This window comes from Cyrtonyx montezumae, unplaced genomic scaffold (genome assembly GCF_038088225.1).
Source record: "Cyrtonyx montezumae isolate F1298 unplaced genomic scaffold, pur_monq_1.0 scaffold_0, whole genome shotgun sequence".
In the NCBI taxonomy this organism is placed as follows: Eukaryota; Metazoa; Chordata; class Aves; order Galliformes; family Odontophoridae; genus Cyrtonyx; species Cyrtonyx montezumae.
Window position 1 is genome coordinate 3,513,124 of NW_027071824.1, and position 18,086 is coordinate 3,531,209.

Genomic DNA, 18,086 nt, shown 5'->3' on the forward strand with positions numbered 1-18,086 from the left:
AAAGCCACTACTGCGCCAAAGTTCTGGCAGAGCTTGTGCAAGGACAAAGCAATCAGAGCAAGAATGTCAAGTCAGTATGAATCAAGAGGTTCCAAGTCCTGAAACGTCACTGCAGTAGATGATACCAGCTGCAAATAGAGCTAGAACAGAGAAAAAGATAAAAATGAACATAGAGCTGTACACAAAAAAAACCATCTAGAGATTAATACAGACGGAAGAACCAAGTCAAACTGGCCTGCAGCAGTGCAGATATCCAGAGAGTCTTCAATGAAGATGAGAGGAGAGCTAACAGTCCATAGAGGACTGTTTCCTTCTACAGTGAAGGAAGCCTGACTTACCATAACCAAGACCTACGCAGCTATGAGCTAAGCAGATTCCTAGCTCGGTCCCAATCAGGAGAACAGATCAGTGAGTAGTGTTATCACTCTCTTCCCCTTCAAGATAACACTTGGCAGCTCATATTTTAAATGATAGTGTCTTCAGAAAACAACTTAATGAAATAGTAAGAATTTCTCAGGGAACAAAGGCTGCTAAAAACTAAAAATCATTTTCCTTCTGCAAATGTCACTTACATCAAACAGCAAACATATTTGTGCTTTGAGAAGTTGATCATTAATCAAAGCAAGTTTAATGCCCTGTCACCTAGCTGCCATCAGACACTACAAAGCTCAGCAGCCTTACCCTTCCTGCAGAGAGCTGTCCCCAACACTCGCTGAAGAAATAAAAGCCCCACCTTTGTTACAAGGAAACAGAAGTACAATAACTCAAGAAAATAGTTATTTACTTCACCATAAGAGAGTAAACATTCCATTGATAGATAACGCATGTTTTAAAGGTTTCTGGCATGAAACAACAGCTTTCAGTATTTCATTAACAGAAAAGTAAGCAAGAAATCTGACTCAACTGCATCTTTCTTTCCTACCTTTACACTGGATTTACTTAGGAATGTAAATTTCCACATACTGTTTGTGCATTTTAAGTTGTTTTGGCTTTCATCTGTCAACAGAAAAGGCTCCAAAATACTTATACCAGTGGAATTTAACAGAAGCATTATTAATTTAGTACATACCTACTGACACTGCCTTTGCAGTCACATAAGCTTGTTCCCTCTGTCCCAGAAAACTCTTGGTTGAGAACATGCACAGAATAAACTCAGTCCTGGTTATACATACAGCTCATGCACATTCATGCGCTTTATTTTAATACAGTTATCATTTCTAAAGACACCAGGACAGGGGTCAGACAACGGTTCAACAGAAGTACACTGAGATTTTTGTTCAAAAATGGAAGACAAAACAACAACTGTATCAAAAGAGGAACAAGAAGTGCTTTTCTCCCCTTAATTTACCACAAGTTCATCAGCACAAAAAGCAAAATTCTGATGATGTCACCTAGAAAATACATTAAATACACATCTTGAATTGAATTCAACCTTATTTTCTTCTTTTCAAAAACCAGGCTTTGAACATGTATATTTTTACAAGAAGAAAAAGTTACTTACTGTTTAGCATCATCATCTGCATCATCATCATCATCTTCTAAATGTGCCACATGTCCCCTAAGAAAATGAACAAAGTGCTGTGGCTGAGCCAATTTTAATAAAAAGACTTTGGCTACTATGAAAAACCCTGAGCTGAGGGGCTACAATGCTTTTACAGATTTTTATTTCCCTTTTAACTTTTGTTACTGTTATTTGTTATATTACTATTTAAAGTATAGCTGCAATCTAGACAGCTAAGCCTCTCCCACATCTTCTCAGCATGTACAGGGTCAAACAAGAACTAGTTGTGACAGACATAAGAAATCAATGAGCGAAACACGAGAGGAAAGAAAAACAGAATTACCGCTGATGCAGTTCTTCTTCAACTGATTTTAAGAGACTCCTTCAGCATAAATAAGAATAAGAAGACAGTTTAATTATGGCACACAAACTTTAATTATCAAAAGCCAGGGCACATGCTCCCATGATTTTGACAGTAATTAACCCCAAACATGTTATTTTAGCTGGCTTTCAGAACATCAATCAAACATGTACATACAAACAGAGCTGCATTTTTCAAAGTTACACAACATGCTTCCGTCCACATTTAATAATGCACAGCTATTAAATGCAAAACAAGGGCTTTTTTAGCTTGATCCACACTATCCAAGAATATCAGTGTCAATAAAAAAGCTAGAGTGATGTGAACGTTGAGCTACTGCTAAAATAAATCTATTTCACCCTAATTAATTTTGGTAACTTTCTAAACTTCATTTTTGTGACTTAAGAAACAAAGCAGGTGAAATGCAGGGACAGGAAGCAATGATTACTGAAGGTTATGGTATTCAAATTTTCCAATCTAAAAGATTTTGCAAAGCAGCATGCTTAGATCTTACACATTTTTTAAATATGATTTCATTTAGCGATGCAAAGGTAAGCATGCTAATTCTGACACACATGAATGGAAATTAAGAAATTTGGTGGAAAAGAATGATTACATCGAAAACTACTATTTCTCTTGACAAACACAAGAAAATTACTAAGCCTATGAAGTTAAAGGGCTTTGAAAAAGGTAAATTTTACTGAACATTCCTAGTGCTCTGTAACATGAAGAAGGGGCTTACAGAGCAACTTTAAGGAGGAGCACCAGTAGGTATGAGATGGAGTTGAGTTGTGCTCAGTGGCAGCTACTGTTAACAAGCAGACCAAGACTACAGCTCAGCATCAGAGAGGCAGTATGATCAACATAGCCTCAAATACCAAAAAGAGTTGTTAATTCTTTATCACTGTAACTACAATTATTATATAACTATAGAGTTACTTTGGAATTTTAACTGATATGAACAAGCACGACATTTTACTACATCAGTTTCAGCTGAAGCATTTAAATATATGTTTACAAACTTCTAACAGCATTGAGGAAGCATAAGACAAAAAATGCCATTGCTTACTCACTTATTTGCACCCAAGAAGTAGCCACCCTGAGGACCATGACCATATTCTAGCTGCAGATCCTACAAATATAAAAGAATGAATCTTTAAATGAAATGTGAGCAGACACGTACCCTACACTGTGCTGCTGCCACTTTCTCCACAGCACCTGGGTATGGAACAAACTAGTCCCTCTGGCCCTCCTGGCCCCTTAAACTCCTGTGACCCAAAAATCTCCTCTATGCCAGTTTGCATTCCCTCTAGAACTGTTACTATCTGCTGTAATTCCTTCTAACACTGTCATTAGCCTCATCTTAGCGCACACAGATCCTTTACTCAAACGAGTGAGCTGCAAAAAAGGAAATGAGACTTTGTGATGGACCAAACCCCATCAAAGTGATCACAGTGCTTTTTACAGAACCCTGCCATCCATCCCTCTCTGGTACATTAATAGCACTCCTTTCAGATGGGGAGTTTTTCTGGCAGAGAGCCTGAAATACCTTTAGCACATGGGGATGTGAAAAAAATTGAACAGAAAAGACAGTGTTTTTATAGCTCTGATACACATTTTAAGGATAACTCTACACCCTCATGTATATTTTAACATTACCTTTCATACTGAAACACCCACAATATTAACAGAATGGGCAGCAAAGCCAAGCACTCAAGCAATCATGGAGGGCAGGCTACTCTGAAAAAGAACTGCCAAAAGGCTGCAGGCACTGCTATTCAGTAGATGTCGTATGGCATACAAATTTAATTCATTAGGCAGAATACAGAGAACATACTGAAGCACCATCAGCTTTGCATCTGTCAGGAGAATACTGATATGATTGCAGGGTATTTACTTCTTCCGATGGATCACAATCCATGCAAACCTGTTCCCCCCAAAAACCGCTGTGTGCATTCACCATGAAAAATGAGTTACTCACCACCTAAGTTAGCAACGAATGACACTACACAAATGATGGTACACAGTTCCTATACGGGGAGCACTTTAAAGGACCCCTAATACCTCCTATACAACAGTCCTCTTACAGCTGCAGTCTGTATCAAAAACACTCAGAGCAACGCTCAGGTATCTAAGCTGTAAACAATAAACTTGGACTTGACAACAATTCAGGGGCTGATCTTCCAAACAATATTTTAGAAGTTCAGGGGAAAAGTCTCATGAGATTTGTCAGTGCTCCAAGACAACACAACACAAGCCACCACTGCTTCCAATTACAGACCAAAGGGCCATCACTTAACAGGAAGCTATGAAATATTGTTTTTTCTTGGCAAAGAGTCCCAGGTCTTGCTTACTGCACCCTCAATTCTGCTCTCTAAAGCTAAGTAGTAGTTTCCACATGTTTCTACCACGGCTGTCAGCAGCACGTGATTGCTTCCATGACCTTTTCTATTTTCCCAAGGCAAGTGGGATATCGTGGAAACAAGCAGTATATAATTATGTGATGTAAAAGAATGCATAGATCAGAGGTATGAATAAAAAGTGCAGAGGAAAGCCCACTGCAGGCATTTCCTGAACCTTGAAGAGACTGACTTCTCAACCTTAGTACCAAATTTATTACATGCCTTTTTGTAGAATTAAACAAAGAAACCCAAAACTACCAACAAAACCTATGTCCACCCAGCTTCCAACTGAGACCTCTGTCAGCTGAGCCAGAAAACAACATGACAGGAAAGAAGAGCTCGCAATCAGTCCCACAGGTGGGGAAGAAGACTCCCTTCCCTGCAGGGCCATGTCCTCAGCCCCACAAGGCAGGCCTCAGCCATGGGCACTACTAAAACACCATTCTTTTTCTTCCTTCTTCACGATCTCATTTTCCTTTTATACTTCAACAGTCTCCACTACCCATGAAAGGCCATCCCCAAGCCTTCTGCAAATTCAGCCTCTTCATTAATCTCTGAATCTGTCACCTTGCCCAGTCAATTCCATTAACCAGTTAACGCACTCCAATCCACCACACAGACACACTGATTCAACTCTCCTGAGAGGATTTAATTACTTCTTAAGCCATCTCCAAAAATTCCACAGATATCAAATGTAAGCACAGGTATTTGGGGATTCAGGCACTGAGAAGAAAATAAGACTGGAAATATAAGATGTCAGCAGGCTCCCATACAAGGAGGCTAAGCAGGCAGCATGAATCCACGTGAGAGTATGCCAGAACAAGGGCTGCTGGAAAAAAGCAACCCCAGATCAGGGTATTGAAACCTGAGATTTTCAGCTTAAATGACAAGTGTTTTGTCTACATGTTGCAAAATCACATTAATCAAAAACAGGAAACAAAAATCTTATGCTACACAGAGTCAAAATGATCATCCAATTTAATTTACAGACCACGTGCTTGACTAATATATTATTCAGCAACACAGAGAAAACTAGTAAGAGAAAATAAGCAAACCCCCATAAAACATGAAGAGCCCTTATCTGCCACCTAACCTCACTGGAATTCTCTTTATGAAAAATAACATCTGCCAGAATTACTTATGTTTAAATGCTCTAAGAGGACAAAAGCTGTTTTTTATTCAGCTTACTATTATACTATCAGCATTTGACTATGATTATAAAAAAATATGTATATTTTTCACCTCCTATCCTTAACCAGGCAGTTTTCTTGCCAACTTTTAAAATACTGCTCACTGTCAATCACAACATGGGGTGAAGCAACTACAGCTAGGGAAATTTACCCTTCTGTACTCTTGAAAGATAAATGCACAGAGCTAGAAAGCTTTTTGAAACTGCTCAGGTTTTTTGTACCCTTTATTTAAAATATATCTTGAAATGACAGTTTCTTAAACCTTCTAGCTATCTATTTAATACACAAATATAGCCAAGTACTGCACATATCATGCAAAGCCTTCACAAAGCTGTTGCACTTTACTGAAGCAACCAATATAAGCCCATTTTAAAGTCTAGTTTGGTTGAAATGCGTTCGTGTTAAAGTATTATTACATACAGATTCCCACTTGGAAGAATAGAGTATCATTAATTGCTAAGTGATGGAAAAACTGACTTAATAAAGGCTATTACATTCTCTACATCTTAAAGTAGCCCAATGACATTATAATCTCCATGAATACTCTCATTTAAGATGTACACAATGTAGATTAATTAATTAAAATGCTTTTTAGATCAGACATTCATACTAGAAGAATCTGAACGACGAGACAGACATTTACCAAAAGAAGCTCAAGGCCTATATCCAAGTACAAACGAGAATACAGTCAATAACCTTGCAGTTAAACTAAAGATGCAGCCCCAGATACGTCTGCAAACTCAGGTTATTAAGGACTAACTCCTGAACCAAGGCAACCACATACAAGAGAAAACGTTATTTGCAGATGACAATCTCTTTGGAAAAAAAAGTTAATGCAAGGAATAATCACTATTTCTTCACACAATTTTCCAGTTATTAGACATATAAAAAGACAAATCACAGTGTAATCTACTGTGCAAAGTAACTGATGACTACAAAAGTATAAACATTTCTTCAAAGCAAAGGAGGGCATGGTGATGCTATGAAATTCCCCAGGAATCATCAAAACTATAAGACCTTCAGTAATTGAAGATTCCAAACATGATAATCAATTTTCTGTAGAATTTCATGATGAATCATTACTTTAACTTTGACACAGTGTTCCTAATTAAGATGTTTACTTCCCATGGCCCAGCTGTACTAAAAGGAATATTTTCAGGTATTCAGTCTTAAAAAGCAAAACTGAATGTATACAGCAAATGAGCAATTCAGCTACTTCCCCATCTGCTATTTCTGAAACTTCAACCAATTAAAAAAAACAAGATCATTTCACAGAATGGCTTGGGTTGGAAGGGCCCTCAAAGATCACCAAGATCCACCCTCCCTGGCCAGAGGCAGGGTTGCCAGCTGCTGGATCAACCACTAGATCAGACTGCTCAGGGCCACTTCCAACCTGGCCTTAAACACTTTCAAGGGATGGGGCATCCACAACCTCTATGGACAGCCTGTGTCAGCACCTCACCACTCTCTCAAAGAAGAACCTCCCTGACATCTAATCTAAATCTGCCTTCCTTCAGTTTAAAACCATTCTCCCTTGTCCTGTCACCATTCTCAAGTAACAAAAATTAAGGCTTTAAATTCCCAAAAAGTGCTGGGAAAAAGAGTCTGAATTCTGAAGACTACCAACCATCTCAGAACTACTAACTTAACAAGAAAGAACATACAAATCTCTGCTTCTCAATAAAGCAAAGACATTGCAGTTCCTATCATGTTGCTTCAGAAAAGAAAATGCTTATTTTAGCACACTCATTAATATCAGAATCCTCCTAAACTTTTAATGCCTTCATTTAGTTAAAAAAAATGCATTCTTGAATTTCTTTGGATGGTTTAAAACACCACAAAATAGCTGTTTATACTGTTTTTTTAAACCTGAGCGAAAGCATGACCCTCTGACAACTGACTGAGGTTTTCCTGCACACTGCTGCTATGTAGCTAGAGTTCTCCTTTTCCCTGTTTCAGTTTTCTATGCATTTTCCCTGTGAGTATCCACTTCACACAAACAGCACTATTTCACACCATGTAACAGAACACTGCTATATAACCACAGTAAGGCCTCAGTGAAAAGGGCACACGTACACTACATTTTTAAATTGCTTCCTAGCATTGAAATTCAACATATCTTCTCAATTATTTGTGCCAAGTATCCAAAACATACGGGGGGAAAAAAAGTAAAATAAACAAACTCAAATTCTCAACCCCTATGCACTTCTACCCTGACTCGTATTTTTCTTATAAGGACCACACATTTTATTATCCAAAGCAGAACAAAGCTTGAAGATTTTCTACAATCCATTAGTAGCTATTGTAACTCTAAAATAAAGTATTGCAAACAATTAGGAATATAAGTCTTTGTGGTTTTTAACAAAGGAAAAATCATACGTATACATGTAGAGCAAGGAGAAAAATGACAAACTAAAGAATAAGCCTACTGGGCAAGGGTCACCATCTATGTCAGTCAACTCCTCTGTAATTTAACATTTCCTACCAATATTTCAATTTCTATGCCACAAAACATGAACACAGGAAAGCTATGCTGAAACACCTCATTCTCAAAATTAACTGTTGCCAAAGACTAATAAAAATGATTACATCCAGAATATGTTCAAAAGCAAATAAATATAAATTAAATAGGACCAAATGTGTCAGTGCATTTGGCAAGCACAACAGCGAGGACTGTACGGTAACAGCAAAATCCTTACTAGCTGCTTTGTCAAACAAGTCTAAAATGAATGCCAAGTTCATAGCAACTGAAAACAACTTCATGTCAGAACCTGACATACCCCATCCAAGTTCTTTCCAACTTCTCTGTCTCCACTTCCTGAAGAGGTAGGACTCAACATGTTTCAATGTACGCTGAACACTCTGAGATTAAATAAAGTCCAACACAGAATCACTATTTTTTTCTCCAATGCAAAGAAAAACAGTGGCTATAGTATTGTCAATCAGTTACTGGGAGCAAGTGCACTGCATCCAGGGTGCTGAGAGAGTTGCTGCACCATTGAGAGTTTCCTCTCCATCACTGTTGCATGAACTGAGGGAGAGCTCTGCTAATTAGTAACAGGCGCATTTTAGATCTGCCTTAAAAGAACAGGCTACTAGCTGAAGCGGGCAACAAAACCTTACGGAGTTTAATGAAAACAGAGTCAAAAAAATACTGAATAACTGCCAAAAATATTGTCAATCTGAAACCTATTCTCAAATTCCTTTATCATATTGGAAAGCACGGCTGCATATTTTTCAGTGTTCACAGGACTGTGATTAGCCAGCGCACCACACTGCATCCAATTATTTGCCATAACTTCAGCTTGCCATAATTTAGGTTCCATTTTGAACACTGCTATGGTATGAAACATAGAACAAATCAGTTTATCTTCACCTTGAAGACACAAGTTTTGCTCATTAAAATGAACAGTCAAATCCACCAAATATGCTGAATCTGAGCTACTTTTCATCTTCAAATTCTGGCACAAATTTTCCTTTTGATTCCATAAATGACTTGTTTTCTTTTGCAATTCATGAACTCTTTTTCACATTTTACCCTGTCTTAGCCATCTTTCATCAGGTAAGTAAAAGATGTCCCCATTATCAGCATTCATACTTTTAAGGAACTCTTGGGACTGGAAGTGATTCAAGCCCTTGGGCTTCACAGCTTTGGTGATGATTTGCATGACATGATCCATTTTTAAAGCTTTCACACAAGTTTTCTTGACGTACAATGCAATGCTATTTCATCAAACATGAGTTGCTGGCAGCACACACATCACTTTCTATTAATTTCATAAGTCCTTTTAAAATTTTTAATTAATCAACCATTACCAGGGTGCCTATAGCTATACTGGATGGTCAAAGGTCAAAGAAAGTTGCATCAATGTAATTTTACTGCTTCGTACAAATAAAGAGATTTAGTTGTGTCTTCTAATGGCACCAAAGATACCATTTCTTCAGTGCTGTTATATTTGTTTTCAACGTCTCTAACAAACATGGCTACATACACAGCTTAACTTGCCATCAGTACTTCCAACTGTCACCAAAACATAACGTTTGGCATAAGCAGCTTTACTCTCCAAACTTCTTTTGATAGATTTTCTTTCTTCAGTTCACCTGGCTATCAGTTTGCCTCTCCAGACTTATTTTAGAAAAATCTGGGTGTTTTTTTTTTGTGGTTTGTGCGTGTGTGTGTTTAACCAGGACAAATTATACCTGCCACACTTTCCACCCACTGCTTTACAGTCTCACCATTAGTAAATGGTCTTGATTTTTTTTTTTTTTGCAAAAAAAATCTGTGCCCAGAAGCCAGGCTCTTGTCAGCAGTACCCAGCGCAGGTCAAGGGGCAGTGGGCACAAACTGGAACACAGGAAGTTCTAAGCAAACAAGCAGGCAAAACTTATTTCCTGTGAGGGTGACAGAGCACTGGAACAGGCTGCCCAGAGAGGCTGTGGTGTCTCCTTCTCTAGAGACAGTCAAAAACCTGCCTGGGGACACTTCCCTGTGCTATCTGCTGCAGAGAACCTGCTGGAGCAGGGGGTTGGAGCAGGTACCTCCAGAGGTCCCTTCCAGCAGCCACTGAGATGGAAAAAAATAAACTGAAAGAAGTTGCATGTTTTTTTTTCCTTGAGATGTTATATACTTGAGGCTCGCCCTGAACACATTCTTAAATACAGCAAAAACATTTTAAGGGCAGTAATTGGTCTTGCTATGCCCTCTCATGACTGCAACATTAGCACTTAATTGGCTCCTGTAAAAGGAAGAAAGGTTGGTCCAGTTGGGAGGCATGTTGTCACTGGACCCTCAGAGCCACAGACTCCAGGTTAACACCATACTAAACAACACCAAAAGCAACATCAAAAAAGCATCAAATGAAAAAAAAAACAAAGATTAAAAAAAAAGGAAGCCAAAAGAACAAGAAAGCATCCCCAGTACTAAAGCAGTTGTACAGATGTTTCCACTACACACAGAGAAAGCTAAGCTTCTATTTCAAAATAATATGTGAAACATTTTTCAAGCAAAACTACATGAAATTCCTTCCGAGAACGGAAAAGGCAGAGTCAAAGCTCTCAGTAATTACAGTACTGGAAGATACAAGGCACATCAAGCCAACTGATGCCAAAAACAGAAATCCAAAATAAAAACCATTGCAGTGGAAAAACAAAACAAGATATCCCCATACAGCTCAGTTTTCCATTTTGCCCCGTGGTACACTTATGTTAAGCAGCTCAAAATTCAAAGAAAGCCACTAGAACAATGCTCTTCATCTAACACAAAGCTTTTTATTCCTTTTTTTTTTTTTTTAAACACAGCATAGGAAGATGTTAGAGTGAAAAGCACTGCTTTTCTAACTATGCCGTGCCAAAAGAGCAAAGAAAAGACAGAACCCACTTTCTATGGCAATTTTTGTACTGCAGCATTAACAACTGGGTCTTTTAGCAGTGTGGTAGCAGAAAATTTGGAAAACGTATCAGAGCAGAAATGGTGCCAAATGCCACTGAAAACACTTAAGACCCTGCAGTCTGTTACTTGTATTAAGTTTATATTCATTCTGTAACCTAACTACTATCTGGAGAATTTGGGTATTTAGGTTTATTTAATTTTATAGTCTTTCAGGGGACTATTTAAAGGAACTACCAAACAAAGCTACCAAGATCACCACATCTTTCCTATTTTTAAATCACTCTCTAAAAAATTACTGCTAAGCACCGTGAAGTAGTTAAATAAATTGGAACAACTGCATAACACTTCCATAAAAGAGATTCAACTAAACATGAACGTGCATTAAACACAATACTACACATTTTAAAAATTCCCTCCTACGTTACAATTGCTTTTACACAAATGAAAACACCAGCACAACAACAGGACGAGACATGAGCTTTGAAAAAGTAAAACAAGGACAAAAACAACACTGACACAGAAAGGCATAAGATGAAAAATACCAGGTTAGATCTTGCAGTGTAGTATATGTCTTCTGTATTGTCCAAAAAATCGCTACTGTCAGGCTGTTCATTAGATAAGAAATCAAGAAACTCAAGTTATTTACATTATCAGTGAAAGTCAGGCATAGATAAAGGGAAATTTTTTTTGCTAAAAAGAAAAAACAATTTGTTAGTTGAAACTCAAACCATGTTAGAGCAGTTCAGGGGGGATAGAGCACAGCAAAGGGTATTGTCCCATCATCAAACACTGCTGAATCACACCAAAATAATGACTTCTTGCTCATCACTTGAGCTGTGGTATGTATATATATACATATATATATATATATGCACCTCAGTAAGAGGCATGTATGCATCCACTTAATGTGCATCACCAACAGTAACTCATCACACAGCAGTTGTCCAGTCCTTTGGCTTGTGTACTCATACTCTTAGGTCAATTAGCACAAAGATTAAGCATGTTCTAGCCAGACAAAAGCAAAAATGTCAGAAGAACTGCTTTACTTAAAACAGATTGACATTGTTATTGTTGAAGAAACAAACAGTGGTCTCCATCCATTCCTTGAAATGTTTCATGTGCTTCTGACATACCAGTTTGAGTTTTCCACTGTTTCCATGTCAAACAACAAAATATGTTTTGTCTTTCATTTCTAGTCTGAACATCACTGCTCTCAAAATCCCAGTTTCTCTCTTGGCTGACAGCAGCTGTAATAATCAACACAACTCTCTCAGCTCTCAGTCCACAGTGGCAAGAACAGCTACCCCAGATACGAATATTTGACATAGCAATTGTTATTTCCCCTCCCCAGGGCTATCCATCTTGCTTGCAGTGGCACTTTTAGATATGTCACAGTAATTCTGTGGCAGAAGAACTGATGACTGCTCTATAAATGAGCAATCTCTTCCATTCACGCTTATAGTGAAAACATCTTGAACACCAGTACTAAAGAACAACTCCTGCCAGGTCATCAGACATAACGTATTAATACTTTAATATAAAATACTTAAAAATAAACACATTTTTATCTCAAAAGGGCAGATGTTGTCTGCTTGCTTCATTTCAAAGTGGGCAGCAGGACAGTTAATCTCCATCTTCACAAAGACCCAGACAAGTAGATAAGGAAAGTTCTTAGAACAGATTTGAAATGTGCAAACACCGACAGGAATACAAAATATTAACATTTCCAGAGTTAATCTGGACAGTTCAAGCCTCTTCTTGCAGCAACAAGGGCTTCCAAAAGGTCCAAAGTGCAAGGGTCCTGTTTGCTAACACACACTGTGGGAGAAGGTCCAGTTTCCCCTTTCCATGAATATCTGCCAAAGAAGTGTTCTCAGAGAAGTGCTCTCTTTAACCTCTGGAGAAAATCTCTACCTTGTTCAACAAACACATCCAGAGCTAGGACCTCTAACGCAGTTACATCAATATCTAAATACTGTTATCTAAAATCACTGTGACGTCCTGAATGCAACTGGGTAAATTGTTCTCCCCCACCTCAATCAGACTCCAGAAACTGCAGACTACCTGCTCAGCCAGTTGCAGAAGAGCAACACTGTGCACAACCTCATACACACACAGGCACCTGGCCCACTGACGAAGGGCAGGACACTGCAAAAGAGATTTAAGCACAGCTACAGAGCCATACTAAGGCAATAAGCATCAGAAATCCCATTCATGGTCTGCAGACTACGGAAAAGGAAGCACATTCCTAGGTACCAATCTACTCCTAGGAGTGACCATAACCTCAGGAGCTGAGCTGATGTCCCTCTCACCTAAAGTACTAAAACAACTTATTTATATTAACACCTGCTTTAGATAAACACAGAGAACACAGCAGTCCTCAGTAAGGAAGCAAAGAAGGCTTTTTAGCTAGGAATGTGAAGAAACCAAAGTATACAAATATGGAAAGCAACAGCCTCCACAGAAAAGAGGAAGTTGCCATAGTGGTGTGACACAGAACAAACACCTTTACTCACACTGCCTGAGTTCTCATACACCGTGTACTGGCAAATCCATAGGAGGAAAACATCAGCAGTATATTGTTATACAAAACAGCAACTACCAGACTCAGTGTGTTTCAAGTGTGATTCAGGGCAACAAAAACTTTGTTTGCATGGGAAAACAAAAAGACAATAAAAACCTATTTTCAAATGCATTATATCTCTTCCCAGGATCTTATTTTTATAATTACTGCTGTTAGTTATCATTATCAATACGAGCAGGAGGGAAATAAGCATCTGAATACACACAGAGAACAATTCTACAATTGAAACAATACGGGAACTATATACTTGGCAATGAAGTATGAAGGACAGAGGAAACCCAAAGTAAAGGGCTGCTGTTTAGCATATACATCTCACCTGGCAAAGTTCACAAATAAGAGGTCTGGCTGCATAGTGTAAAGGCACCAAATAATTTTGGACTAGAAGCTGGGAAAACTGCTACAGATTTTAGTAGTGCTAAGGAAGTATGCTATATATGTTTAATTTTCCCTTCTTCATGGATTTGCAGTGAATAATGTACTGTGCATTGCACATCTTGCTTGTTACTCACAAATTCATGATGTGGCTCTGTTTCTTTCCTCAAGGGTGGATCAAATTTTACTTGACCAACTATAGAGGGGAAAAGGAAAACAAATTAGACAGCAATTAGACAACACTTAACTCCAAAGGTTAACAAAAAAAAAGAATTCAGTTTAATGAGTATATCATATGTCCACTAATAGAAACATTTGACACACAGACACACCAAACTTGTGACTGCTAGAAAGTAACAGGCATAGAAACTACGGTCCTACAAGGGAACATCATTAGAAGAATCAAGGAAAAGAATTCAGTGCATAGGGCAGGGAAATGCCTTCTTTAAAGAAGTAACAGTTTAAAAAAAAAAAAAGGAAAGAAAAAGGCATCAATTTTGTGAATTCACTCTTGGATCTGTTCTTCTGGAGTCTCATTAGCACTGAAGAGAAATGATTCAAGTTCAGGGAAAGCTAGTAACACTTTCTCTTTGGCAGGTACACTTCCTCTCTATTTTAGCTTAAAAAAAGAAAGACAAAGCTGCCAGTAATGCTTTAATTTAATTTAAGCAAAGGAATGACTACAATTTGGGGATGAAGTCTGTTTCTTATGGCCAGTTAACAACTTCCTCCATTCCTGATTCATACATGTCTGTTTCAACTCAAAACCCAAAATGAGAAATATACTAAGTTAAGGAAGAAAAAGCTTTCTCAGACTGTGTTTGTTATAATCTGGCACCACACTGAATATCCTTGGTGGTCTGGGACATGGGGCTATACCAACCAGCTCTAAGAGCTCAGGTTGCATCCTGTTCAATTAAGATGAGACAATATTGAGATTTGTTAAAGTGCTGACAAGGGTGTATTCAAATACTTTACATAAATATTTATTTTGCATAGCCATCTGGAATTTTAATCTGTAGGTAAAAGATACATTTTTTATATTATTGCTTATCAATGTTTCTAAGTATGTAAAATACCCAGAAGAATGATCCAAATTTTCATAAAATCATAAAATTGTTTGAGTTGGAAGGGACCCTTAAAGGCCACGTAGTCCAACTGCTCTGCAATGAACAGGGACACCTACAGCTCCATCAGGTGCTCAGAGCCCCATCCAATCTGACCTTGAGCATCTCCAGGAACTGAGCATTCACCATCTCACTGGGCAACCTGTGCCTGTGCTTCACTGCCCTTACTATAAAGAACATTTTCCTTACATCTATATCTCTACAGTCTATATCTCCCCTCTTTTAGTCTGTAACCATTTTCCTTTATCCAATCACAAGAAACACCAATAAAGAGCTTGTCCCCTTCTTTCTGACAGCCTTCCTTTAAGTGAACAACAATCAATTTAAGGTCGTCATATACATCTGCTTACAGTTTATTTCAGAGCGCGTCTTCTCTTCTCTCACATTTCTGCTTGTCGAATGAATTCTATGAGGCACAACAAGAGGCTAGAAAACAAAAATAAAATACTTCAAAATAGATTTCACTTGAAATAATAATGTGCACAGTTTTTTTAAGCACATTACTTTAGCATAGTATTAAAAAAAACCAAATAAGTGGGAGCCAAAAATAATTGGGTTTTTTGTATGTTCAAGTTAAAATCAGTTGGAGATATTTCCCCTGAAAACAACTTCAATTTCAGTGAAAGTATTTTTAAACTCTGGATTTGAGCAAGTAAAGACAATACTGACCAACAATTGGTTTTGCTCATGCAATGCCTTCTCTTTGTGCTTTTCAGTTTATTGGTATTGTCAGTTTCCAAAATAAGCATTGATACTAACTCAGACTCGTTGACAGTATTTTCCTTTGTTTAGATATTTCTTCCATGGATTTCTACTTACTTCTATTTACAGAATGAAGTATCATAGACTTTAAGATTTCACTTGCCTTTCCTCAACCCTGTTGGATTTTCCCTCTTCCCTTCACATTCACTACTGCAAGTTCTTTAAAAAAACATAACATAAAGTTCTTTAGCAAGACTGCAAGACCAATTGTCTGCTGTGCACAATCTGGTCCCAAAATTAGCAACATAAATCCTGAAAGTGTATTCTCAGAATATCTTCTGTGAATAAGTCTGACTCTCAAGGAAAAAAAAAGTTACTCTCCATAATGTCACCACAAGTAATCTATGAGAACTGTACATTTGGTACGTTTCTCTTTTGAATTTGTGGCAGCAAAACAATTTTTAATAGAAGCAATCTGACATAACAGTGTCAAATTTCATACAAACTTTGCTTTTATAAATATGAATTACCATCTTCATTTGGCAGCTTTTACCTACAAAGCAAAGGAAAAGAGCTTTAACTGGTTCACAAGGAGTTGTGAACAGCTCTACAACTGTTTGACCATGAAATATTACCTGAAAGCATTAATCACTTCCTCTTTTCATCGCACACAACTTCCTTGCTTTATAGCAGAATCTTACACATATACATTGTGTTTCACATCACTTTTACATTCACTTTTGTCTTTTTTGAAACTGGATAGGTTTCACAGGACTAAGGGTATTTCTCTCCCATAAACCTCACAGGCACAGGTTTGCTTTTGGAACTTGTGCCAGTCCTCCTCCAGTTCCAGTTTGCCCGTTTTGCATTTTGAAAATGGCTTGACAGATATCTCAAGATGCAGTTCAAGGTCTGATGTGATTTTCCACTTGAATATTTCGAACACAAAGTGCCAAAAGGTTGCTTACTCATAATCCCTTGCTGAAAGGCACTGCTCACTGTGTGTGAGCGCTTGTAACACCAGTGTCATGAGCCAGGTTTTAGTAGGGGAGACAGGCATTTCTGCCTTTGCAGTATTATTTTGTAAGTTCCTTGCATCCTGCCACAGATGTTCACTGATATTCACACTGTACTACATTCAGAACCTGCCCTCACTCTTCCTTTTCCTTGACAACAGAATTACTGGAAGTAGCCAAATCCTCATTGCTCTGTCATGAGGACAGAGTCCCCAACTCACCTTGAAAGACCTACACTAATGACAGAACAATAGAAGCAGTAGGCATCCCAACTGCACTTGAGGACAAAGGAACGTAAGTTAGCTTCCAACACAACTGCCATTTTGGTGCAAATTTAGGCTAGGGACAGATCTCAAGAGCAGTCTTAAAAAATAATACAGACCTTGCTCAAGATGTCTTGAATAATTTATCACAGAAGCAGATTCTAGACTCATTTATTTTGTAAGGAAACATTTACCCAAACATACATCTCAATTCGCAGGCAAATGAAAAGCTTGAATGGAATATTATTTGGTAATGTGACATCTGAGTTGCCTGATGAAGATGATCCAGTGTTAAAAGTAGCAGTGCTTGCAGCTCACTGTGAGCTCAAGGCCACGTGATGAATGAAGATGGAGAAGATAATGCCTAGCACTGAAGTCCATGAATGCAGCAAAAAAACCAATCCCTCAGCCACATAGGAAAACAGCAAATGAACTAGTATTTGAAAGAATAAAATCAAGACATGCAAGGCAGCTTGCATATCCTGAGTATTATCAACTCACTTAGTGAGCTTTAACATGGTGAAAACAGGCACCATGATCTGATCCCTGCTCTGAGATTATTATTTTCTCCCAGACAAGGCAAAATTTTTTCTTTCTATCAGGCCTCATTATGCAATAACTGATAAGTAATACATCACACAAAGTAACTCTTCTTAAAGCTAAATCAGAAAGGATGTCATAGTGAATACCAATTTGAAAGCTGCAGAAAACTGTCAGCAAGATGTCTGTGGGATCACTTCTGAACACAAAGAGAAGAGATTCCCCATCCGACCAGCCCAAAGCAAAGGGTGAGATTTGTGGAAAATATGTAGAAGTGACACAGGGAAATATCACATCAGTGATTCAGTACAATTTCCAGGAAAGCAGTGAAGCTACTCAGTGCAAGCTTCTCTGATCTGAACACTTCACTAATATGAAGCATGCTATGAACAGCTATCTTTCCTCTTAATGACAGAGTATCAAAGCTCCAGTTACCTAGTTTTCACAGAAATACTGCTTTAAGCAAGTCTCAAGAGTTCTCTGCCATCACGAAATAGATGACAATTAAAGGACCCTTCATCTTCAGAGCTTAGAGTGAGCAGATCATCTGAGTTCCTCAATGCTGATTCTCAATGGAGACAGAAACCTTTCTCTTGCAAGAATCAAACATGGTAAGAATTTTCTCGTGTGTTTGACTTT

General features: G+C 38.1%; 1 protein-coding gene across 7 annotated transcripts in view; it reads right to left on the minus strand.

Annotated features, from left to right (window-relative positions):
• MAP4K3 (mitogen-activated protein kinase kinase kinase kinase 3) overlaps positions 1-18,086 on the minus strand; it is an 84,258-nt gene that overhangs the window by 36,543 nt on the left and 29,629 nt on the right. For 4 of the 7 annotated variants that reach the window (XM_065733911.1, XM_065733994.1, XM_065734228.1 and 1 more), the window contains exons 13-18: positions 15,277-15,352; positions 13,937-13,995; positions 11,386-11,448; positions 2,936-2,994; positions 1,845-1,883; positions 1,502-1,558 (exon numbers count right to left, since the gene is read on the minus strand). In XM_065733911.1, the coding sequence (XP_065589983.1) occupies positions 1,502-1,558; positions 1,845-1,883; positions 2,936-2,994; positions 11,386-11,448; positions 13,937-13,995; positions 15,277-15,352 (353 nt within the window). The remainder of the gene's footprint in view (positions 1-1,501; positions 1,559-1,844; positions 1,884-2,935; positions 2,995-11,385; positions 11,449-13,936; positions 13,996-15,276; positions 15,353-18,086) is intronic. The other 3 variants (XM_065734160.1, XM_065734072.1, XM_065734299.1) reach the window with 3 other exon arrangements.